The sequence below is a fragment of the Acinonyx jubatus genome, chromosome E4 (genome assembly GCF_027475565.1).
Source record: "Acinonyx jubatus isolate Ajub_Pintada_27869175 chromosome E4, VMU_Ajub_asm_v1.0, whole genome shotgun sequence".
In the NCBI taxonomy this organism is placed as follows: domain Eukaryota; kingdom Metazoa; phylum Chordata; class Mammalia; order Carnivora; family Felidae; genus Acinonyx; species Acinonyx jubatus.
The window spans coordinates 58,917,642-58,942,805 of NC_069395.1; the positions used below are offsets into that span (position 1 = coordinate 58,917,642).

A 25,164-nucleotide genomic window follows, 5' to 3' on the forward strand; every position below is an offset into this window, starting at 1 on the left:
ATAATGTTCATACACAGGACTCGCTGGAGAAAAGGAATGCAACTTGTTGCATATTTAAAGTTTTTACCATTCATGCCTAAATGTCATGATGTCCGGGATGCACTGTGAATAATTATACACGATTATAAGGATAAATATCTCTTGCACTTACATCACTCCCCGCCCCCGGGGTATCCAGAAGTGCCCCGGGCACAGGCGCGCTGTCTGTTCACTTTTCTGGGGGAGGCTTCTACAGCTCTCTGGTGCACGAGCAAAACCTGGCAGGCCCCAGGCAGACTGGCGGGGATTAGGAGGGGCCACGCTGCATTTATATTCTTATGAATTTACTCTCATTCCATCACACGCTTCTGTTTGGATATGTTCCATATTCTCTGCTGCCTACCACCCCAATCCCTCGATTCGGGCAGGCCGATGATGCCGCTCTCCTGGGTGTGCTATCACAAGACGTCCTCACACGGAACCGACTGAAGCTCTCCTCCTGTCAGCTCAACGCCCCAAGTCTTATTTAAAAAGGTTCCCTTCAGCCGGCAGTGGGTGTAAAAGACTCTCTCCTTCCCAAACTTCAGTGACGGGCCTCTGGGCCCTCTTCCCTACCAGGCCTCCATGGGGGCTCCCCTCCTGTCCTCAGCCTGCCTGGCCCAGTTTTAGCAAGAAACCTGCTTTTACTTTACCTCAGAAAGATTCCCCCACCTTTGACAGCTGATCACCCTAGTCTGCCTTTAGCAAGAATCCCCCTATTCTTGATGTCCCCTCTTAGTAACTTTTCACCCACTCTGGATCCCTGGCTGGAAATCCCTGCTTGTCTCACTGTATTCAGTGTTGAGCCCCAGCTCTCTCCCACTGCAAGAGTCCTGACACCCATCTCAACAGTCCCGACCAATCTTCCTTACCGTCTTCACAAGCGTCAGAGTAATTTTTTCTTTAACAGAGGTCAGCAAACATTTAGCTGGTGTCTGCAACGTGCCTGGCACTAAGTAAAACGTAGGGGATTCAGGGGCACAGGAGAGAGGCAAGCCTCTCAGATTTCCAGTCCGAACGACGATAAGCCACATGGCTGAAGAGACTGTTCCCATAACCAGCTCCATTCTTCACAGTGCCTTTTAAAGCCACAGGACTGTTTTCTCAGGAATGCAAACATACCGGGCTGGGCTGGGCTATTTTTACTTCCTATGCTTGACTGAGGAGGAGACTTAAAACAAGCCTGGCTCCCAGACCTCTCCTCACAGCTGTGTGGACCCATCTTCCTACTTACCCAACCACCTTCTGAGCAGATCCGGACTTTCTGCATATCTGTGGGGCCATCCTCCAGTTCCCGACTCTGAATCTCTTCTTCCTCTTCTTCTTCTTTCAGGGTCAAGTTGAGAGCGTAGGCTGTGGAATCCATCTCTGCAAGCAAGATTCAGTTGAGAAAAATCAGGCACTAGTGTGAACTCTCTGAAGCCTGGGATGGGGGTGCCTGTGCAAACCTCTTATCCCCAAGCACTGTTCAGGCTGGAATAAGGGAAGGAAGAGTCAGGCCTGGGGAGGAAGGGCTTTAGGAAAAGCACCAGGAAGCTGGAAGGTGGCATATTAATTATGTTAAGAGGGGCTGCAGGCAGAGAGTATACCTGACTGCCTTCATGTATTAAAAAGGCTACCTGTGGAAGAGACCAGACTGGTTCTGTAGAGACCCAGGGGCAGAACGGGCTGGTGGGTAAACATTCCTGGGAGAGGTTTTAACAGTGCTTTGAAAGGCAGAACTTTCTCACAGCCAGTGCCACCTGAACATGAAATAAGCGGCAGGAGACGGGTGTTAGCTTCTTTACCAATGAAGATGTCCGAACACAGCCCGGACACTTGCTCAACTGGGTTCTCCCTACAGGCCAGTTAAGCACCTGGAAGTTGGCTGGCCCAGAATACCCATCACCTGGATTTTCCAAAGCGAAAGATTTTGTCCATGAGCCGGTTCAGAAAATAGTCATTCTGCCTTAGGAGATTTTCCAAACCCGAGATTCAGTGACACACAGTGAGGTGTATGCCTGGATACCCGAGAAGGTGCAGAAATCTGTTAGGGCCCACCCCCACCGGGAAATGCCTCCGTGGCGAAAAGAATATTCTCTTGGGTCCAGCTGTAGGCCAATACAAAGGGCCGCGCTCCTGCCCTCTAGGGGCGCGGGCAACTCCTAGGTGTGGAGTGAGTGTGCATCTTGTGGGCCGCATCCTCCCGGGCTTCGGAAGAAAAGATCCTTCCAGAGTTCAGTGTGCTTCTTCGGTATTGCCAAAAGGGACGGGCGAACACGGCAAGGCCAGGTCAGGGGCGGGCGGAAAAGGCTTCAGATCCCCGGGGCAGGGGCCCAAACTTGCCGCCGCCTCCCCCGCCCTCTCCCGGGCAGGAGGTGGGGGCGGAGGTGGCACCGCCCCGCAGCAAAGGTGCCCGCGGCGAGGTGCCCGCGGCCAGGGCCGCGGCCGCCGCCGCCGCCGCCCACCCGCCCACCCGCCCACGGCCCCGCGCCCCGCCCGCAGCCGCCGCGCCCCCGGGCGCGCTCGGATATCTCCAGCCATCTTGTCCCATTTCCCTTTCTCCGCGGCCCCGCGCCGGGAGCGCTCCCGCCGCCCCCGGCTCCCGCCGCCCCCGGCCCGCCTCCCCGCCGGGCCCCCTCCCCGTCCCCGGCGCACCTGCCGGGCGGCCGGAGCCGGCGCCGCCTGCCACCAGGCGGGCCCGCAACAAAGGCGACGGCGGCCGCCGCAGCTGCAGCCTCGCGCCCCCGCCCCTGCCGCCGCCGCGCAGCCCCGGAGCCGCGGGAAGGGCCGCGCCGCCCCGGGCCTCCGGCCCGCCGCCCGCGCGCACTCACCGAGCGGCCGGGACGCGGGCCGGGGCCGCGGGAGGAGACGCCGAGGGCTCCGGCCCCGCTGTCACAGCGCCATCCCTGCCGCCTCTCCGGCTTCCCGTGCGCGCGGCCCCTCGGGAGGGAGCGGGGAGGACACGTGGTGGGAGGAGGAGGGTCCGGCCGCGAGCTGAGGGTGTTGGGAGGAGAGGGGAGGAGCGCGGCTGATGTCAGCGGGCCTCGGCGGCGCCGGGAGACGGCGCCCGCGCCAGCTCCGGACCCTCCTCCCGGCGCGGTTTCCGGCAGGACCGCGCGGCACTCTCCTCCCGGCGGAGTTCTCGACCCTGCTCGCGGCTCCCTCTGGCCGGCCAGCGGCGCCGTGCCCTCCGCCCTCCCCGTTTCCCCCGCGGTCGTCGGCTTCCCGTGCGCTGTGGGCGCCCTCGGCGGGCCGGAGGCAGGAAGGGCATGAAGGATTTCTGCTTTAGCAGAGTGTGTGACCTGGGAGCATTTATCCCTGTGCTGATTTGCATTCACCGGTGGTTTGCATTTGCTGGGGTGAGCACTCAAGGCAGGCTCGCCACGCTTCAAGGGACGCGTTAGGAAGAGTAGACCAAGGGGGCTGAAGAGGGGTCCTGGATCTTTGCCGAACCGTGCTCGGATTCTGGCAAGCATAGGTCCAGAACTTCGTTCGTAGTATATACGAAGAAGGAACTTCCTGATAGTACTTGTTACCTGCTAAAGCCCAAGCTTGTAATCTCGTGGAGGACATAACTCTCTCTCTCTGTAGCAGGATCGTCAAAAGGCTCCACAAAAAAGAGCAGACAAGCCCTGAAGCCCTTCTGATTCCAGAAAAAAAGATTCTGGGTTTGGGTTTTTGTTGGGAAGTCGTTAAGGAAAAAATAAAATCATTTCTGACACTTGTTAAAACAGGAAGGAGGACTTTATTTAGAAATATGGAAGTAGGTGTCCATACTATCACACGAAGGGAGAGACATCCGCTCAACTCTAAAAGTTGGCGAAAGATAGCCCACAGGCAAAGTCAGGGAGTCAGTGGGCAGAAATTCGTTTAGAGGAGACAGTAGGGAGAGAGGAATCTTGCTGCCGGCCGGCCAGCCCGGTCAGATTTCCACGATGGGGGCAGGTTCTCTCTAAACCGAGTCTGCAGGATTCTTGAGGAAGCTGGGCTGCGCAGGCCGAGGAGTGGAGGAGGAGCCGAAGACCAAGGCCTCCCGGAGAAGAGGGCTCAGAGGAGACCGACTAACATTTGATCAAGTCAAGAGTTTTTGTCAAACTTCTCTGACTGTCCCTGAGATCTGAGTAGCTCCTGGGAGAGGCGTCTCTCTCCAAGTGTTTGTGGCCATTCCTGGTTGTTTATGAATAAGTAAACATTTGTGAATGTTACTTCTCTCTGTCATGGAGAGGCTAATGGGGAGCTGTGGAGCTCCCAGTTGGTAAAGTGTACTATGACAAGCACATCTTTGAAGTGTAATTGTGGTGGACGACCCCAGACCAGAGCAAGTTTAACTGAAAGAGAACGTTATTCAAATACGGGGAGCGAGGAAGATGTTAGCGTTTCTTGTTTGCGATCACGAACAGTTCTTTTTGTGTGTAAAATTAGCATTGTTAGAACAGGCCTGACTTCTTAGCTCAAGTTGATTGACCTTCCCATCTTAACTTTTCTGAGGAATGGCGACTTCAAATGGAAAAGTGAGGAGAGTGTCGAGAAGAAACCAAAGGGTTTTAGACTCTGAGAGTCCTAATGTTCTCCGGCGGCTGTGATTAGTTTTTTGGTTTTTTTTTTTTTCTGGGAAGAGGACAATCGCCTGAATTCTTGACTTTGGACCCACAGCCCTAAGATCTCAATTATTGCCATGGGGCCCACCTTGGTACAAGTCCGTAATTGCTAACAGGACTTCCTCGCAGGAACAAAGTGCTGGGGTAGGCACAATGCTCTGCCAGACATTCATGTTGAAATCACTTATAAGTCATGCTGCTCGTCTCTGCCCGGGTTTCCTCAGCTTCAGAAAGAGGGAATTGCGGGCACCTGGGTGGCTCAGTCCATTAAGTGTCCGACTTTGGCTCGAGTCATGATCTCATGATTTGTGATTTTGAGCCCTGCATCGGGCTCTGTACTGACCGTGCAGAGCCTGCCTGGGATTCTCTCTCTCTCTCTCTCTCCCTCTCTCTGCCCCTCCTCCAGTGGCAGGCCCTCCCTCTTTCTCTCAAAATAAATAAATAAACTTAAAAACAAAAAAAGAAAGGAAGAGGGAATTGTGCCAGCCAGATGTTGTCAGAGCTTCCCCTCAACTCTAATTCAGCAATTCCATTTCCCAAAAAGACTTCATTTGAGTCTGCATGGGGAGTGACTGAAGCTCATTTTTGAGACAGTGCATGGCTTTGATAATTGGTAGGATGGGTTTCTGTCAGTAGGTACTTAATAAATATGAGCTGAACACCTATGAAATTAACATAATAGTTCTTTAATGAGGCTACTGGTCTGGCTTCATGCTTCTTCCTATTGAATTATTGCAGTCCACAAGCCATAGGGATTCTAAAGAGCCCAAGTCCCAGAAAATACCCGTTACCCCTAGACTACAGGTAAGCCTAGCTACCAGCCCTTCCTTCCTCCATTTCTCAGGGACTGTGGTAAATGGAATTAATACATCCTTGTGGTAGTTCACCCTGCTGGTAAATAGCATACCTGCTGAGACCTCATGTGTGCAGAATGGACTTCAATGCCCCATCACTTGGCCTGGCCATATGACGTGCTTTGGCCAGTAGAATATGACTATGTGTAGTTCCTGAGCGTAGATCCTAAAAAGGTCTCACATGTTTCCACTTGCACCTCCGGGAGCTTTTGTCCTTTGCCGTGAGAAAACCACGCCTAGGCAGTCAACACCCCTCCAGCCTGGGCTCCAGAATGAGACCTGTTCTACACAGCCATCCTGTGAAAATGCGAAGGGATCATTGTTTTGTTTTAAGCTATTGAGTCCTGGGGTGGCTTACTAGTTAGCCTTTTGTGGCTAATAGACACAGTATCAGTGGGCAACCTTGGACTTAGGGCTCCCAATATTGGCCTTCACAGGTATGCTCTGAGGCAGGGGAAATGAGAATTGCCATCTCATGGTGGAAACTCCTAGATATGCTAGATGGGGAGGAGAGAAACAAATTGGTCAGAGGGGAAAGGGTGTGTCACTGCTGACTGTATCTCTTTTCCAGGATTCTGGAACCTCAGAAGATCAAGACATGATATCAACATTGGCTATTTCCCAATAAAGCCTTAAAAGATTCCTGCGAGATCTTGATAAAATGGTAAGGGAAATCTTGATTTGGGCAGTTTCTGGAAGGGCTTAGATAGAAGGCTCCTGGAGAGGGGCGCCTGCGAGGGTCAGTCGGTTGGACGTCCGGCTTCGGCTCAGGTCATGATCTCACGGTCCGTGGGTTTGAGCCCTGCGTCGGGCTTTGTGCTGACAGCTCAGAGCCTGGATCCTGCTTCTGATTCTGTGTCTCCCTCTCTCTCTGGCCCTCTCCTGCTCAAGCTCTGTCTCTGTCTCTCTCAAAAATAAATAAACATTAAAAAAATTTTTTTAAAAAGAAGGTTCCTGGAGAAGAAGAATGTGGTTCGAGTACCTCAGAGGGTTAAGGAACACTTAAAGGTTTCTCTAGAAGAAGAAGAGAAGTGTAATATCTACTGTAGTACCAGCTGCTATAACAGACTCCCAAAGGAGTCTCAACAATAGAAATTTATTTTTCACTTATGTAGTAGTTCTCTGTGGGTATTCCCAGTTTACAGGTGACTTTCTTCTATGCTGTGATTTAGGGACCCAGGCTCCTTTCATCTTGTGGCTCAGCCACACCCTTGGGACCTTGTGGTTTTCTTCATTCACCAGAGTGAAGGGAAAGTAGAAAATGGAGAAGGCACATCGTTTTCTTGGCCTTAAAGTAATACATATGTCTTTTGCTTATATTCCATTGGTTAGGATCATGGTGACAGTTATTTTTTTTTATTATTTTTTTAATATGAAATTTATTGTCAAATTGGTTTCCTACAATGCCCGGTGCTCATCCCAACAGGTGCCTTCCTCAATGCCCATTACCCACTTTCCCCTCCCTCCCACCCCCCATCAACCCTCAGCATATTCTCAGTTTTTAAGAGTCTCTTATGGTTTGCCTCCCTCCCTCTCTAAGGTTTTTTTTCCTCACCTTCCCCTCCCCCATGGTCTTCTGTTAAGTTTCTCAGGATCCACATAAGAATGAAAACATATGATATCTGTCTTTCTCTGTATGACTTATTTCACTTAGCATCACACTCTCCAGTTCCATCCACGTTGCTACAAAAGACCATATTTCATTCTTTCTCATTGCCAAGGAGTATTCCATTGTACATATAAACCACAATTTCTTTATCCATTCATCAGTTGATGGACATTTAGGCTCTTTCCATAATTTGGCTATTGTTGAGAGTGCTGCTTTAAACATTGGGGTACCAGTGCCCCTATGCATCAGCACTCCTGTATCCCTTGGGCAAATTCCTAGCAGTCTACTGCTGGCTCATAGGGTAGGTCTATTTTTAATTTTTTGAGGAACCTCCACACTGTTTTCCAGAGCGTCTGCACCAGTTTGCATTCCCACCAACAGTACAAGAGGGTTCCCGTTTCTCCACATCCTCTCCAGCATGTACAGTCTCCTGATTTGTTCATTGTAGCCACTCTGACTGGGATGAGGTGATATCTCAGTGCGGTTTTGATTTGTATTTCCCTGATGAGGAGTGATGTTGAGCATTTTTTCATGTGCCTGTTGGCCATCTGGATGTCTTCTTTAGAGAAGTGTCTATTCATGTCTTCTGCCCATTTCTTCACTGGATTATTTGTTTTTCGGGTGTGGAGTTTGGTGAGTTCTTTATAGATTTTGGATACTAGCCCTTTGCCTGATATGTCATTTGCAAAGATCTTTTCCCATTCCATTGGTTGCCTTTTAGTTTTGTTGATTGTTTCCTTTGCAGTGCAGAAGCTTTTTATCTTCATGAGGTTCCAATAGTTCATCTTTGCTTTTAATACCCTTGCCTTTGGGGATGTGTCAAGTAAGAAATTGCTGGGGCTGAGGTCAGAGAGTTTTTTTCCTGCTTTCTCCTCGAGGGTTTTGATGGTTTCTTGTCTCACATTCAGGTCCTTCATCCATTTTGAGTTTATTTTTGTGAATGGTGTAAGAAAGTGGTCTAGTTTCATTCTTCTGCACGTTGCTGTCCAGTTCTCCCAGCACCATTTGTTAAAGAGACTGTCTTTTTTCCATTGGATATTCTTTCCTGCTTTGTCAGAGATTAGTTGGCCATACTTTTGTGGGTCCAATTCTGGAGTCTCTATTCTATTCCATTGGTCTATGTGTCTGCTTTTGTGCCAATACCATGCTGTCTTGATGATTACAGCTTTGTAGTAGAGGCTAAAGTCTGGGATTGTGATGCCTCCCGCTTTGGTCTTCTTCTTCAACATTACTTTGGCTATTCGGGGTCTTTTGTGGTTCCACACAAATTTTAGGATTGCTTGTTCTAGCTTCGAGAAGAATGCTCGTGCAATTTTGATTGGGATTGCATTGAATGTGTAGATTGGTTTGGGTAGTATTGACATTTTAACAGTATTCTTCCAATCCATGAGCACGGAATGTTTTTCCATTTCTTTGTATCTTCTTCAATTTCCTTCATAAGCTTTCTATAGTTTTCAGCATACAGATCTTTTACGTCTTTGGTTAGGTTTATTCCTAGGTGTTTTATGCTTCTTGGTGCAATTGTGAATGGGATCAGTTTCATTTGTCTTTCTGTTGCTTCATTATTAGTGTATAAGAATGCAACTGATTTCTGTACATTAATTTTGTATCCTGAGACTTTGCTGAATTCATGTATCAGTTTTAGCAGACTTTTGGTGGAATCTATTGGGTTTTTTATGTATAATATCATGTCATCTGCAAAAAGTGAAAGCTTGACTTCATCTTTGCCAATTTTGATGCCTTTGATTTCCTTTTGTTGTCTGATTGCTGATGCTAGAACTTCCAATATTATGTTAAACAACAGCGGTGAGAGTGGACATCCCTGTCATGTTCCTGATCTCAGGGGGAAAGCTCTCAGTTTTTCCCCATTGAGGATGATATTAGCTGTGGGCTTTTCATAAATGGCTTTTATGATGTTTAAGTATGTTCATTCTATCCCGACTTTCTCAAGGGTTTTTATTAAGAAAGGACACTGTGGCAATGCAAGCTGGTGCAGCCACTCTGGAAAACAGTATGGAGGTTCCTCAAAAAACTAAAACTAGAAATAGAACTACCCTATGACCCAGCAATCACACTACTAGGTATTATCCAAGGGGTACAGGTGTGCTGTTTCAAAGGGACACGTGCATTCTCATGTTTATAGCAGCACTATCAACAATAGCCAAAGTATGGAAAGAGCCCAAATGTCCATCAGTGGATGAATGGATAAAGAAGATGTTATATATATATATATATATATATATATATATATATATATATATATATATACATACACAATGGAGTATTACTTGGCAATCAAAAAGAATGAAATCTTGCCATTTGCAACTACGTGGGTGGAACTGGAGGGTATTATGTTAAGTGAAATCACAAAAATCATATGACTTCCCTCATATGAGGACTTGAAGAGACAAAACAGATGGACATAAGGTAAGGGAAACAAAAATAATATAAAAACAGGGAGGGGGACAAAACAGAAGAGACTCATAAATATGGAGAACAAACTGAGGGTTTCTGGAGGGGCTTGGGGGGGGGCTAAATGGGTAAGGGGCACTAAGGAACCTACTCCTGAAATCATTGTTGCACTACATGCTAACTAATTTGGATGTAAATTTTAAAAAATTAAAAATAAAAAAGAAAGAGAAAGAAAGGAAGGAAGGAAGAATGCTGAATTTTGTCAAATGCTTTTTCTGCATCGATTGACAGGATCATATGGTTCTTATCTTTTCTTTTATTAATGTGTTGTATCACACACATTGATTTGCGAATGTTGAACCAGCCCTGCAGCCCAGGAATGAATCCCACTTGATCATAGTGAATAATTCTTTTTATATGCTGTTGAATTCGATTTGCTAGCGTCTTGTTGAGAATTTTTGCATCCATATTCATCAGGGATATTGGCCTGTAGTTCTCTTTTTTTGCTGGGTCTCTCTCTGGTTTGGGAATCAAAGTAAAGCTGGCTTCATAGAATGAGTCTGGAAGTTTTCCTCCCTTTTTTATTTCTTGGAACAGCTTGAGAAGGATAGGTATTGTCTCTGCTTTAAATGTCTGGTAGAATTCCCCAGGGAAGCCATCTGGTCCTGGACTCTTATTCGTTGGGAGATTTTTGAGAACTGATTCAATTTCTTTGCTGGTTATGGGTCTGTTCAAGTTTTCTATTTCTTCCTGTTTGAGTTTTGGAAGTGTGTGGGTGGTTAGGAATTTGTCCATTTCTTCCAGGTTGTCCAGTTTGTTGGCACATAATTTTTCATAGTATTCCCTGATAATTGCTTGTATTTCTGAGGGATTGGTTGTCATAATTCCATTTTCATTCATGATTTTATCTATTTGGGTCATCTCCCTTTTCTTTTTGAGAATCCTGGCTAGAGGCTTATCAATTTTATTTTTTCAAACAACCAACTCTTGGTTTCATTGATCTGCTCTACAGCTTTTTTAGATTCTATATTGTTTATTTCTGCTCTGATCTTTATTATTTCTCTTCTTCTGCTGGGTTTGGGATGTCTTTGCTGTTCTGCTTCTATTTCCTTTAGGTGTGCTGTTAGATTTTGTATTTGGAGTTTTTCTTGTTTCTTGAGATAGGCCTGGATTGCAATGTATTTTCCTCTCAGGACTGCCTTTGCTGCATCCCAAAGCACTTGGATTGTTGTATTTTCATTTTCATTTGTTTCCATATATTTTTAAATTTCTTCTCTAATTGCCTGGTTGACCCATTCATTCTTTAGTAGGGTGTTCTTTCACCTCTGTGCTTTTGGAGGTTTTCCAGACTTTTTTCTGTGGTTGATTTCAAGTTTCATAGCATTGTGGTCTGAAAGTGTGCATGGCTGATCTCAATTCTTTTATACTTATGAAGGGCTGTTTTGTGACTCAGTGTGTGATCTATCTTGGAGAATGTTCCATGTGCACTTGAGAAGAAGGTATATTCTGTTGCTTTGGGATGCAGAGTTCTAAATATATCTGTCAAGTCCATCTGATCCAATGTATCATTCAGGGCCCTTGTTTCTTTATCGATTCTGTGTCTAGATGATCTATCCATTGTTATAAGTGGGGTATTAAAGTCCCCTGCAATTACCACATTCTTATCAATAAGGTTGCTTATGTTTGTGATTGTTTTATATATATTTGGGGGCTCCTGTATTTGGTGCACATTTATAGTTGATAGCTTTTCCTGGTGGATAGACTCTATAATTATTTTATAATGCCCTTCTTCATCTCTTGTTATAGCCTTTAATTTAAAGTCTATTTTGTCTGATATACGTATGGCTACTCCAGCTTTCTTTTGATTTCTAGTAGCATGGTAGATGGTTCTCCATCCCCTCACCTTCCATCTGAAGGTGTCCTCACGTCTAAAATGAGTCTCTTGTGGACAGCAAATAGATGGGTCTTGGGTTTTTGTTTTTTTTTCCATTCTGATACCCTATGTCTTCTGGTTGGAGCATTTAATCCACTTACATTCAGTGTTGTTATCGAAAGATATGGGTTTAGAGTCATTGTGATGTCTGTAGGTTTCATGCTTGTAGCGATGTCTCTGGTACTTTGTGGTGCTTGCAACATTTCACTCACAGGGTCCCCCTTAGGATCTCTTGTAGGGCTGATTTGGTGGTGATGAATTCCTTCAGTTTTTGTTTGGGAACACCTTTATCTCTCCTCCTATTCTGAATGACAGACTTGCTGGATAAAGGATTCTTGGCTGCTTATTTTTTCTGTTCATCACATTGAAGGTTTCCTGCCATTCCTTTCTGGCCTGTCAAGTGTCAGTAGATAGGTCTGCTACTATCCTTATGTGTCTACCTTTGTAAGTTAGGGCCTGTTTATCCCTAGCTGCTTTCAGAATTCTCTCTTCATCCTCGTATTTTGCCAGTTTCACTATGATATGTCGTGCAGAAGATCGATTCAAGTTACGTCTGAAGGGAGTTCTCTGTGCCTCTTGGATTTCAATGTCTGTTTCCTTCCCTAGGTCGGGGAAGTTCTCAGCTATGATTTGTTCAAGTGCACCTCCAGTCCCTTTCTCTCTCTCTTCACAGATACTGTTCCATTGGATTGCATCACTTAGTTCTCTAATTCTCCCCTCATACTCCTGAATTTTTTAAATCTTTTTCTCAGCTTCCTTTTTTCCATTATTTTATCATCGAATTCACTTACTCTCTCCTCTGCCTCTTCAATTGGTGCTATGGCCACCTCCATCTTATTTTGTACCTCATTTATAGCATTTTTTAATTGCTCATGACTATTTTTTAGTCCCTTGATCTCTGTAGCAATAGATTCTCTGCTGTGCTCTATGCTTTTTGCAAGCCCAGTGATTAATTTTATGACTATTATTCTAAATTCTTGTTCCATTATATTGTTTAAATCAGTTTTGAGCAATTCATTAGCTGTCACTGCTTCCTGGAGTTTCTTTTGAGGAGACTTCTTCCATTTCATCAGTTTGGGTGGTCCCTGCGGTAGCTCCAAACTGCAGGGCACATCCCCTGTGCTGTCTGGAGAGACTTGTGTTGGTGGGTGAGGTCACAGTCAGATCTGATGTCTGGCCCCAGCCCACCGCTGGGGCCACAGTCAAACTGGTGTGTACCTTGTCTTCCCCTCTCCCAGGGGCAGGGCTCACTGTGGAATGGTGTGGCCCCTGTCTGGGCTACTTGCACACTGCCAGGCTTGTGGTGCTGCTTCGATGGGATCTGGCCAAGGGCGTATTAGATGGGGTGGATCCACAAGGTGCACAGGGGCGAGAGGGGACAGGCTTAGCTCACTTTGCCATTGGTGGTCCCCTTTGGGAGGGGCCCTACAGCACCTGGAGGAAGGCAGGCCCGTCGGAGGGATGGATCCACAGAAGCACAGCGTTGGGCGTTTGCGCAGTGCAAGCAAGTTCGGTGATGGGAACTGGCTCCCTTTGGAATTTCGGCCGGGGGATGGGAGAGAGAAATGGCGCTAGCTAGCACCTTTGTTCCCCCACCGAGCTGAGCTCTGTCTTCCGGGGCTCAACAATTCTCCCTCCCTGCATCCTCTCACCCTCCCAGCTCTCTGAGAGCAGAGCTGTTGACTTTTAACATTCCAGATGTCAAGTCCCACTGGCTGTCAGAACTCATGCAGTCCGACCCCTCTGCTTTTGCAAGCCAGACTTTGGGGGCTCTGCCTTGCCAGGCGGGCTGCCCCTCCACTGCTCTGGCTCCCTCTTGCCAGTGCGTGTAGCATGCACTGCCTCTCCACCCTTCCTACCCTCTTCCATGGGCCTCTTGTCTATGCTTGGCTCTGGAGAGTCCATCCTGCTAGTCTTCTGATGGTTTTCTGGGTTATTTAGGCAGATGTGGGTGGAATCTAAGCAATCAGCAGGATGAAGAGAGCCCAGCGTCCTCCTACACCGCCATCTTCCTTCATTCAGACTACACTGAGCCTGGTGGGCATGATCTGGCGGGTTGAGCTTAAATTCTGCTGCTTTCTTGCTGCCTCTGGAGGTGGTGGATAAGCCATTCCTGGATTTTGGATCCTAGCTCCAAATCTTTGGCATTATGCATTTTCAGACTTTATATGAGCTTCTCCCTACCCGCCCCCACCTCCGGCCTCCTCCCCTGACTGGTTCCAGAAATGAGCCGGAGTGGGACTGGGTCTGGGGTTGGAAAGGGTCTGACTTAGAAAACAGTACTGAATCAAAAATCAGGCTGGGCACACCTTCAAAACCAGACTGGGTCCAGGGGCAGACTGGGTCCATCTTCCATGGTGACATTTATATGAAAAGGGGCAGGGAGATGTAGAGCATGTCTGAGCAGTCACTTTCCAATAACAGCTCCACACACTGAAAAGGAGAGCTTGGATTTTTGTCTCTACCACAGGGATGCTTTTTCTTTCACTCCACTCGCTTCCTGTTGGCAAGGTTTCTGAAAAGAAGTCCAATGTAATTCTTAGCCTTGTTTCCATATAGGAAAGGTATTTTTATTACCCTGGCTTCTTTCAAGATTTTCTGTTTGTTTTTGATCTTATGTTGTTTGAATATTATATTCCTAGGTGTATATTTTTTGGTATTTTCCTGTGTGGTATTTTCTTAGCTTCCTAGATCTGTGATTGGTATCAGTCATTAACTTTGGGAAATTCTCAGCTATAATTACTTCAATATTTCTTCTTTTCTTTTCTCTGTCTCTTCTGGTATTTCCATTATGGGTATGTTACACCATTTGTAATTTTCTCATAGTTCTGTGTTTGTTTTCCTGTTTTTTGTTTGTATTTGTGTTTTAGTTTGGGAAGTTTCTATTGACATATCTTCAAGCTCATTGATTCTTTCCTTGGCTGTGTCTAGTCTACTGATGAGCCCAGCAAAAGCATTCTTCATTTCTGTGGCAGTGTTTTTGATTTCTAGAATTTCTTTTTGATTCTTTCTTAGCATCTCCATCTCTCTACTGACATTACCCATCTGTTCTTGTGTATTATACACCGTTTACACTAAGGCCCTCAACATAATAATTGTAGTTATTTTAACTTCCCAGTTTGATAATTCCAAAATCTCTGCCATATCTTAGTCTGGCTCTAATGTTTATTTTGTCTCTTCAAACTGTGATTTTTTTTTTTTTTGGCCTTTTAGCATACCTTAAAATTTTTCTTAGAAGCCATACATAAGCTCTTAGGTAAAAGGATTGTTTGGGGGGCTAGGAGTTAGGCTGTGTTTACTCTTTGCTGTAGGTGAGGCTAAAATTTCTTCCAGTGTTTTTGTTTTTGTGTCCCTTGTTGTCTTTGGATATTCTTAGAGACTCTTATAGTTCTTTTAGCTTATAGTTCTTTTTAGCTCCAAGCCCCTGTTATTATACTGGAGCCCCATTTATATGTTGGTAAACTATTGGGGGGGGGAGCAACATACTATAATCTATGATTAGGTCTTAGTGTTTTAGCAAACCTGTGTCTCTGATTCTCAGGTTCCTCCCTCTTCCCCTTTAAATGAGACTAGAACAGGGGGCTGAAATTGGGTATTTCCCCTCCCCCAATTTGCTCTGAGAAGCTCAATTTGTTTAAAATTTGGTAAAACAGTTTCCCTTGAAGGCAAGCCTTTGTCAAGGAGAACAGAGCACTCTGGACTTATTTTTAATTTTTTCTTGTTTTAAGAGAGAGAGAGAGAGAGTGCATGAGTCAGGGAGAGGGGCAGAATGAAAGAGAGAATCTTAAGCAGGCTTCATGCTCAGAGTGGAGCCTGAGACGGGGCTGGAACCCGCAACCCTGGGATCATGACCTGAGCCGAAGTCAAGAGTCAATTCTTCAACTGACTGAGCTGCTCAGGTGCCCCTGGGCTTATTTGTAAATGGCGACTTTCCCCCTTCCCCTGTATGAAATACAAGGGAATTTTTCTTCCATATTCACCCTGAGAACCTGGTGGAGTTTCTGGACATAAAACTCGGGAAAGTTGGGTGGGGGGAATGTTTACATCTTAAGCCAGACTAGGCACAGTCTCTAGTAGTCTATTGTCCTTTATGTGTTCCTACCAGGCACCAACTGTGGCTTTTGCTCCTGGTAAACTATGATTCTTTGTATTTGCCTGGCTCTCTAGTTTTTTTGGGGGGGGAGGTGACAATTTTTCTTGTAACCTCAATTCCTTGATTGAGGGACTGGTTGATTTTTCAGTTTGTTTGGCTTTTTATTTTCTTTTTGTGAGGATAGGAGTGGTTACTTCCAAGCTCTTTACATGTCAGACCAGACAGAGAGACTTTAAACAGAGTTGGGGATAAGGATCCAGCAACTCTCTTGCTTTACCTTCCTCCTCAGGGCTGGCCCAGGTCAAGAGCTCATTTTCATTTACACTGGGTAGGAGTTGAGAGGATAGCTCAATAGAGCCCATTCATAGTGGTTCTTCCTAATCTCTCAGCTTATTGTCATGCCTACAACCCACTCTCTTCTACAATATTCATTGATTGCTCCTAGTCTCAGCCTGAGATGACTCAAAACCAAATCTAACATAACAATCTTGTCAATATTTAAAAACTTCTGTCTCATTTTTTTTCAAAACATTTCAGTGTTTATTTACTTTTTGAGAGAGATTGACAGAGTGTGAGCAGGGGAGGGGCAGAGATGGAGGGAGACACAGAATCCAAAGCAGGCTCCAGGCTCTGAGCTGTCAGCACAGAGCTCGACTCAGGGCTTGAACTCACAGACCACAAGATCATGACCTGAGCCGAAGTGGGAAACTTAACTGACTGAGCCATCTGGGTGCCCCTGTTCTGTCTCTTTAAGTCTTCACTAAATATTCCTGTTTTCTTCAAGACTTCCTTATAGGGCATGGTTTCAGGTTTCTTGTCCATTGAGGTTACTTATGATATATTTCAGTTCAGAGTTTTCTCAGATCTTTGTAATACCATATTTCTTTTTTTAAGTGTTTATTTATTTATTGAGAGAAATAGTGAGAGAGAGAGAGAGAGTGGGGGAGGGGCAGAGAGAGACAGAGAGAATCTCAAGCAGGTTCCCCACTGTTAACACAGAGCCCAATGTGGGGCTCAAACCCACAAACCAGGGGATCATGACCTGAGCTGAAATCAAGAGTCAGACTCTTAACCAAATGAACCACCCAGGAGCACTCCCCTTTAAGTTTATTTATTTATTTATTTTGAAAGAGAGAGAGAGAGTGGGCAAGGGGTAAAGAGAGAGAGAGAGAGAGAGAGAGAGAGAATCTGAAGGAGGCTCACCACATGGTCAGCACAGACCCCAATGCAGGGCTCGAACCCACAAACTATTGGATCAATAACATCAAAATTCTTTTTCTAATTTTTTTAAAAAAAATTTTGTAATGTTTTTATTTTTGAGAGAGAGAGAGGGAGAGAGAGAGAGAGAATGCAAGCAGGGGAGGGGCAGAGAGAGGGAGACACAGAATCTGAAGCAGGCTCCAGACTCCGAGCTGTCGGCACAGAGCCCAATGCAGGGCTTGAACCCACAGATGGCGAGATCATGACCTGAACTGAAGTCAGATCTCAACAGACTAAGCCACCCAGGCACCCCAATAATACCATAGTTCTTGAAGTAATTTTCCCACATCTATTTTTGGATATATTTTTCCTGTCTTCTTTTTACAGAGAAACCTCTTTATTGGAAAGGAAAAAACAAACTAGTTCTTCGACAGAAAAAAGTTTTCTCTTAGCAGAGAAGAATACATCAAATTTCTCATGTGCCTTACAAGGAACACTGAATAATAGATAGAGAACATCATTGTTTGAGAAAATGTAGTCTCAAAATTCAAATGCTGTCGTAGTCAGCTTTTGCTGCACAACGACAGGATGTGAGCAGAGAATTGACCTGTGCTTGCACAGTGGGACTTGCCTTGGATGCTCTGAATGGAAATGAAGGGTTTCCCCTGGGGAGCTGCTTCTTGAGCCGGGTCTCCAGACAACAGCATGTGCAGCAGACCTTAGCCCAACCTGTAGCATCTGATCCATAGTTGACCTAAAGACAAATGAACACAAAAACAAATACTTGTATTATAAACCACCGGATTTTTAGGGCTGGGATGAAGCTGAAGAATCAGTTACCCAGAGGAAGCGCTTCATGACAGATCCCTGGAGCATAAGTGGTAAGCCCCACCCTGCAAGCACATGTCAATCCTCTGCTCATACTATGTTCATTAACATCCTGTTAGTCAAGATAAGTCCAATGGCCATGCCCAACATCTACAGCTGGAGAAATACACTCTGTCCACCCTGGCATCATGGTAAAAGTGTTGTCTCAGTCTGCTCAGGCTGCCTTAACAAAATACCATAGTTTGGGTGGCTTAAACAGCAGACATTTATTTCTCACATCTCATTTTTCTGGGAGCTGGGAAATCCAAGATAAAGGTGCCAGAAAAAGAAATTTCATTTTGAGGCCTTTTCTCTTGGCTTGTAGGTGACTGCATCTCGCCACGTGCTCACGTGGACTTTCGTTAGTGCTGCACGTGGAAAGAGAGCGCTCTCTCTCATCCTCTTATTATAAGGCCACTAATCCTATTGGATTAGGGACCCACCTTTATGACTTCATTTAACTTTACCTCCCAAAGAACCTGTTCCAAATGCAGTCATATTGCTGGTTAGAACTTCAACATATGAATTTTGAAGGGCCACAATTCAGTCCATAGTAAATGTCAACATATTCTGCTATGACAAGGGAGCAAATAATTAGAACCAATAATTCAGCCTACAAAATTATTCACAACCCTCCTTCTTGCAGAATACACTCACACCCATTCCAAATGCCCCACCCCCACCCCCGCTGAAGTTTTATGTGATTACAACATCATGTCTGCTTGGTCAGGAGGCCTATGAACAAAGAATGCAAATTATCTCCTCTCCACCCCAGCATCCTTTAAATAGAGTTATGGCACAGGGATGGGATGACCAAAATCAACATTTAGATTTGAAAAGGGAGAAGAATGGGAGACTGAGCAGCCATATTCATAGCAATTCTGAAAGACAACTGGGCAAGTGTCAGGTTCTCCTGCCCTAGGGGGCCCTGAGCCTCTTCCTAGGAGTGGCTCCAAAGTTCATTGTTCTTCACCACTGTGGCTCTACACTCTAGGAAGTCTTTCATTTTCCATTATTTTCCTTAGCCTCTTCTGAAGAGGCCATATGGGAATAATATGCCTTTCTTGGGGGGCAGAGCAGCTTTCTCAATCAGCTCCTTGCCTTTAAAAGACAGAAGCCCAGAAGATCCTTTTTTATCTTGAACAGAGTCAGATTGTTTGTTTTGTTTTTTTAATCGTCCGGGTTTGATATGTGTGGGACACTTTTTGTCAATACAGCTCTCTTAATAACATTGTGAGTTTTAGAAGCATTTGATTACAATTTATATCATGTTTCCAGAGAGCCATGTTTATTAGTCTTTTTGGTAAGACAAGGTCACAAGGTTGCTTGCCTTGTGACCTAAATTTTCTGATGGATCTAAGAATTGCTATTGTCAGTTTATCCAGTTTTTTTCTTGGGAAAATGGGAATGACCATTTCCAAGCTCTTTACATGTCAGGACAGAAACTACTTTTTTTATTTGGGAAAAAAAAACCCCACTTTGCTCATGGAAAAGAATAAAAATCACTTGAAATCCTCCTCACACACATGTAACTATTGAATGTGGTTGTTTCTTATGGAAGGTTGTGGGAATGACATCAAAATGTAACTCAGTGTGAAGATGATTCAGTAAGGTGATAAAAAAATCATGTTTACCATTTATCCATTAAGTGTCCAAATCTTTTTTTCAAGATTTTATTTTTAAGCGATCTGTACACCCAACACGGGGCTTGAACTTACAACCGTGAGATCAACAGTCGCATGGTCCACTATCTGAGCCAGCCAGGCACCCCTAGGTGTCCAACTCTTGTTCTAAGGAGTGAATTTAGAGATTTTGGAGGAGTATATGGAAGCTTATTTGTTGGTCTTTTCTCTGAATGTCATTTTCCCCAGCCTAGCTTTTGCTAGGGACTAGAAAAGACACAATGTTCTAATGAGAGATGGAAATGCTAGTGTCTTATATTGACGACTGGAAGATTCCATATGCTTTGGAATTTACATCAGCAGGAGGAGAGTTGATATCCAATTATAAAATTACCAAAAAAAAAAAAAAAAACCAAAAAAACAAAAAAAACCCCAAACCCTACCCTGAATAGAAGAACACCTGTACACAAAGGCAGACTTTTCTGGATCAGTTTTAGATCAGTTTCAGCACATGCTTGGTGGAACCCTTAAAGTTCTAAACCTCAAGCATGGTGGAATAATTTTGGCCATGAAAAACTTTAAAGCAGATGTTAACAGTTGCCTTATAAAGATTATAGAAACATAATGGTCCCATGAATCATCTATTGAGTCATTTTTATCAGAATAAAAGCATGTTTCAAAATTTCTCTTAAAAAAAAAAAACTCTATGTCATGTCTCCCTCCATGTACCTTTTCTTTGCTCTCTTCCCACAAAACTCTTTGAGTTGTTGATTCCTGTTATCTCCTATGTCTCTTTCCATCGTCTTCTTGAACACTTTCCAATCATGTTTTCTCCCCACAACAGAACTTGTCAAGGACATCAATAATGTCTATGTCGCTAAATTAAATGGCCAATTCTCAAACTGAATCTTATAGAACTATGGTAGCATGTTACATTACTGCCACCACTCCCCACCCCCACCTCCCAACAAATCATGGCTCTCAGGATTCACCCATGTGGTCCTTTCCATATCAACTCTGGATTTGGACATGGGGTTTATTTTGACCAACGGAGCGTCAGTAAATCTGAAGCAAGCAGAGGCTTGATAAGCACTTGTACATTGGTACTTGCTCTCTTGAGTCCTGTTGCCAAGGAAACAATTATGTGCTATCCTGCTAGTGGGATGATGTGAAGGAGGATCAAAGTGCACAACCTAGACTGACCACCAGATCTGTGGATGAGGCCCTTAGAAACTAAGTGCCAGCTCCCAGCCAAACTGTTGTCTAACTGCTCATGTGACCCCAAGCAAGGCCATCAGATGTGCTGCCTAGGAGTGGTGTCAGCATCATGGTAGTGTAGACATTTCTTCTTTTTACTCTCCCTTTTAAACACTGAAACATACAACTATCCATGAACAAAAGTACTTGTGTAGGTGTTGTGGGATTTAGCACCTTATGCCAAGGGATCTGGGAAGAATTATGTACACCTGTGTAGCCAGTAATAGTTGAATAGACCTTGGTATGGGCCATAAAACCAGGGAAGCCAGCCAGCCTGCTCAGATCCCTCAAAGCGTGGTTGGGAAGAAACCTGGAGAGTACTGACCTGAGTAGATACCCATGCATGGGAAAGAATTTGCAGAAGTCCAGCCCTCCCAAGGGAAGATTCCAACACACCATTCTAGAGAAAAAAATAAGAGTTTGGTCACAGTGGAGGTGGTAGTAAGAAAAACTTTCCCAGTGTGTCCCCTTGCCCCACTTCCCCAGAAAACGCTGCACCCAGGCTGATGTATCCAGCAGCTGCTAAATCTCTCTTAGGGGAAAAAGATAACACTGAGTGAGGGCCCACTACCCTAGCTGTGCAAGAAGTGACTGGAGAAACCTGTTGTTTTTCCCCACAGCACCCAGTGTATCTGATGTGAGACATCCATGATTGGGGGAAGAGAGAAGATTGGGGCAAGAGGCAGGTAAGAGACTGCATTCCTGCTTGACTGCTGTCTTCAGGAAATCCATTCACAAACCTCTGGGAATACCATATCCAGGAATCTCTCTGTCAGATGCACAGGCACCCACAATGCCCCAAGTGCTAACCCAGACCTCTTCCCATTGTGTGGCCAGCTCCTTGTACTCACTTCCACATGTGGCATCAAGGGAGAGCTCCCTGTAGGCAGTGAGCAATCAGAAAACCAGCCACTGTCTGTGAGCAAAGAAACCTCAAGCTTGAGCTGTAGTGCCATCTTCTGGAAAATGAAGAGGTTTCTAGTAGTCAGCCTGGTGACTTGTAAGAACCAGAGAAGACATAAAATGTTAAGAATCCTGCCACAAGAGGGAGCAAGAAGAGTTGAGCAGATGTACCAATACAAAGAGATTAAACCCCAGATAATAACAACAGCATACTCCATCTGAAAGCAACTGGCAGAGATTTAAGGAAGCATTTGCTACTTTAATGCAAAAAGAGTAATGCAGAACTACAAGAAACATGAAAAATCAGAGAAACATATAACCACAAAAAGAAAATAATAATTCTCTAATAACTGAGCTCAAAGGCACAGAATTTTGTGACCTAGCTGATAAAAAATTCAAAATAGCTTTTTTGAACAAACTCAACAGGCCATCAGAAAATGCAGACAATTTAACACATCCTCAAAAAAGTGATCAAAATTAAATTTATTCCAAAGAGAAAAAAAAAAGTAATAATAAAGAGCCAAACAGAGATTCTGGAGCTGAAGAACTCAATGAATGAGATGAAAAATGCAATAGAGATCATCTGCAGTGAGTAGAACAAGTGGAAGGCAGCATAAATGAGTTAGAAGGTAGGAATTTTGAAATAACCCAGTTAGAAGTGAACTACAACAAAAAAGAATGAGAAAGAGTGAGAAAAGCCTAGTGTGATCTACGAGATCCATAAAAAAAATAGGAAAATTGGGATTTCAGGAGAAGAAGAAATCAGAAAATTATTTAAAGAAATAATAACTGAGAACTTCTCAAACCTGGAGAGAATTGAACATCTAAATATGTGAAGCTAATAGATCACTTTATTATCTTAATGCAAAACACCCTTCTCCAAGACATATTACAATAAAACTGCCAAAAATCAAGGATAAAGAAAGAATTCTAAAGGCAGCTAGAGAAAAAAGATTGTAACCTACAAAGGAACTCTCATTAGGCTATCAACAGATTCTCAGCAGAAATCCTACAGGCCAGGAGAGAGTAGAATGGCATAATCAAAATGTTGAAAGAAAAACGTTGCTAGCCAAGAATTCTCTATCTGGCAGTTACCCTTCAGGAGATATAAGGAGAAATAAAGAATATTTTAGACAAACAAAAGTTGAGTGAGTTCACCACACTAGACTTGCCTTGCAAGAAATGCCAAAAGGAGTTCTTCAAGCTAAAATCAAAAGAAGCTAATCAGCAACACAAAAACATAAAAAAGTATATGACACACCGGTAAAGGTAAATATATAGTCAGAGCTAGGAAACTTTACATATACAATAGGATAATGTGTTAGCTACTTAACTATAGTACAAAGGCCAAAGGATAAGAGTATTAAAAATAATTGTAGCTACTATAATGTGTTAAAGAATATACAATATTAATAGAAGATAATAAAGACATTAGTAATATGAACAGGTGGGAGTAAAATGATGATCAAAGTTAAGTTGCTATCAGCTTTAAATGGACTGTTTTATCTATGAGATATCTTATGTAAGCTCCATGGTAACCACAAAACAAAACTAAGAGCAGATGCACTAAAGATAAAGAAAAGGGAAATAGAGCATACCACCATGGAAAATCATCAATTTGCAAAGGTAGGCAGGAATAAAGGGAAAAAGAAGCAATGGAAATACAAAACAACTACAAAGCAGCAAACTGGCATCAGTAATCCCTCACAGGTCAATAATAACTAAATGTAAACGGCATGAATTCATCAATCAAAAGGCATAAAGTGGCTAGATGGATTTAAAAAAAATAAGACTCAGATGTATGCTGCCTACAAGAAGCTCAATTCAGTTTTAAAGACACACGTAGGCTCAAAGTGAAAAAATGGAAAAAGATATTTCACGCTAGTGGAAACCAAAAGAAAGTGCGGATAGTTATACTCATATGAGACAAGATAGGCTTTAAGGCAAAAATCATAACTAGAGACAAAGAAGGCCATTATATAGTGATAAACAGATCAATGTATCAAGAAGATATAACAATTGTACATATATATGTACCCAACATTGGAGAACCTAAATATATTAAACAAATACTAACAGATCTAAAGGGAGAAATGGACAATACGATAATAGTAGGCGACTTCAATAGCCCTCTTTCAGCAATGGATAGATTATCCAGACATAAAATCAACAAGGTAATGGTGGACTTGAACCTTACCTTAGACCAAACGGACTTAAACATTTATAGAACATTCCATTCAGAAGAGCAGAATACCTGCTCTCAGGTATTCAGAAGAACATTCCATTCAAAAGAGCATATAGAACATTCCATTCAGAAGAGCAGAATACCTCTTCTTCTCAAGTGTACATGAAACATCCTTCAGGATAGACCATATGATATGACACACAATAAACCTTCCCAAATTTAAGATGACTGGAATCATATCAAGTAAATTTTCCAACTACAAAGATATGAAACTAGAAATCAACCACAAAGGAAAACTGGAAAATCTACAAATATGTGGAAATTAACACATGCTTAAATAAAGAAGGAGTCAAAGAAGAAATAAAAAATGAAATAAAAAATATCTTGAAAAAAATGAAAATGGAAACACAACATAACAAAAATTTATGGGATGCTGCAAAGGCAGGTTTGAGAGGGAAGTTTATAGCAATAAATGTGTTTATTAAGAAAATGAGAAGATCTCAAATAAGCAACCTAATTTTACACCTCGAGGAACTAGAAAAAAAAAGAACAAATTAAGCACAAAGTTGGGAGAAGGAAGGAAGGAAATAACAAAGATCAAAGTGGAAAATAATAAAATAGAGACCAGAAAAATAATAGAAAAAATCAACAAAGCTAAGAGCTGTTTTTTAAATTAATTAATTAATTAATTAAAAGAACACTTCCTTTTAGAACAAACAATCCTAAAATTTGTATGGAACCACAAAAGACCCCAAATAGCCAAAATAATGTTGAAGAAGAAAACCAAAGCAGGAGGCATCACAATCCCAGATTTTAGCCTCTACTACAAAGCTGTAATCATCAACACAGTATTGGCACAAAAACAGACACATAGACCAGTGGAATAGAATACAGACCCCAGCATTGGACCCAGAAATATATGGCCAACTAATCTTTGACAAAGCAGGAAAGAGTATCCAGTGGAAAAAAGACAGTCTCTTTAGCAAAAGTGCTGGGAGAATTGGACAGCAACATGCAGGAGAAGGAAACTGGACCACTTTCTTACACCATACACAAAAATAAACTCAAAATGGATGAAGGACCTGAATGTGAGACAAGAAACCATCAAAACTCTAGAGGAGAAAACAGAAAAAAACCTCTTTGACCTCAGCTGCAGCAATTTCTTACTTGACATATCTCCAAAGGCAAGGGAATTAAAAGCAAAAATGAACTCTTGGGACCTCATGAAGATAAAAAGCTTCTGCACTGCAAAGGAAACAATCAACAAAACTAAAAGGCAACTGACAGAATGGGAAAAGGTATTTGCAAATGACCTATCAGATAAAGGGTTAGTACCCGAAACCTAAAAAGAACACACCAAACTCCACACCCCAAAAATAAATAATCCAGTGAAGAAATGGGCAGAAGACATGAATAGACACTTTTCCAAAGAAGACATCCAGATGATCAACAGACACATGAAACGATGCTCAACATCACTCCTCATCAGGGAAATACAAATCAAAGCCACATTGAGATACCACCTCACACCAGTTAGAGTCGCTAAAATGAACAAATCAGGAAACTACAGATGCTGGTGAGGATGTGGAGAAATGTGAACCCTCTTGCACTGTTGGTGGGAATGGAAACTG

At 43.7% G+C, this 25,164-nt stretch overlaps 2 protein-coding genes across 8 annotated transcripts in view; one reads left to right on the top strand and one right to left on the bottom strand.

Annotated features, from left to right (window-relative positions):
* POGK (pogo transposable element derived with KRAB domain) overlaps positions 1-2,980 on the bottom strand; it is a 15,223-nt gene extending 12,243 nt beyond the window's left edge. Inside the window, exons 1-3 of one of the 7 annotated variants that reach the window (XM_053209666.1) lie at positions 2,832-2,967; positions 1,638-1,760; positions 1,253-1,386 (exon numbers count right to left, since the gene is read on the bottom strand). In XM_053209666.1, the coding sequence (XP_053065641.1) occupies positions 1,253-1,386; positions 1,638-1,701 (198 nt within the window). In that variant the 5' untranslated portion in view covers positions 1,702-1,760; positions 2,832-2,967. Of the gene's footprint in view, positions 1-1,252; positions 1,387-1,637; positions 1,761-2,655; positions 2,812-2,831 lie in introns of those variants that run through there. The other 6 variants (XM_027046338.2, XM_027046342.2, XM_027046340.2 and 3 more) reach the window with 6 other exon arrangements.
* Positions 2,015-23,968, top strand: LOC113595656 (basic proline-rich protein-like). The gene is made up of 4 exons (XM_053209164.1): positions 2,015-2,289; positions 2,373-4,742; positions 6,024-6,116; positions 21,066-23,968. The coding sequence occupies exons 1-2, from the start codon at positions 2,015-2,017 to the stop codon at positions 3,271-3,273; spliced, it is 1,176 nt and encodes a 391-aa protein (XP_053065139.1). The 3' UTR covers positions 3,274-4,742; positions 6,024-6,116; positions 21,066-23,968.
* The last annotated feature ends 1,196 nt before the right edge of the window (positions 23,969-25,164 follow it).

What these genes read in the sequence shown, in the direction of transcription:
- LOC113595656 (XM_053209164.1), top strand. Translation starts at nt 2,015, where the DNA reads ATGCCTGGATACCCGAGAAGGTGCAGAAATCTGTTAGGGCCCACCCCC. An exon ending in GGCGAACACGGCAAGGCCAG is followed by an intron (nt 2,290 to 2,372) that starts GTCAGGGGCGGG and finishes TCTCCCGGGCAG; the next exon opens with GAGGTGGGGGCGGAGGTGGC.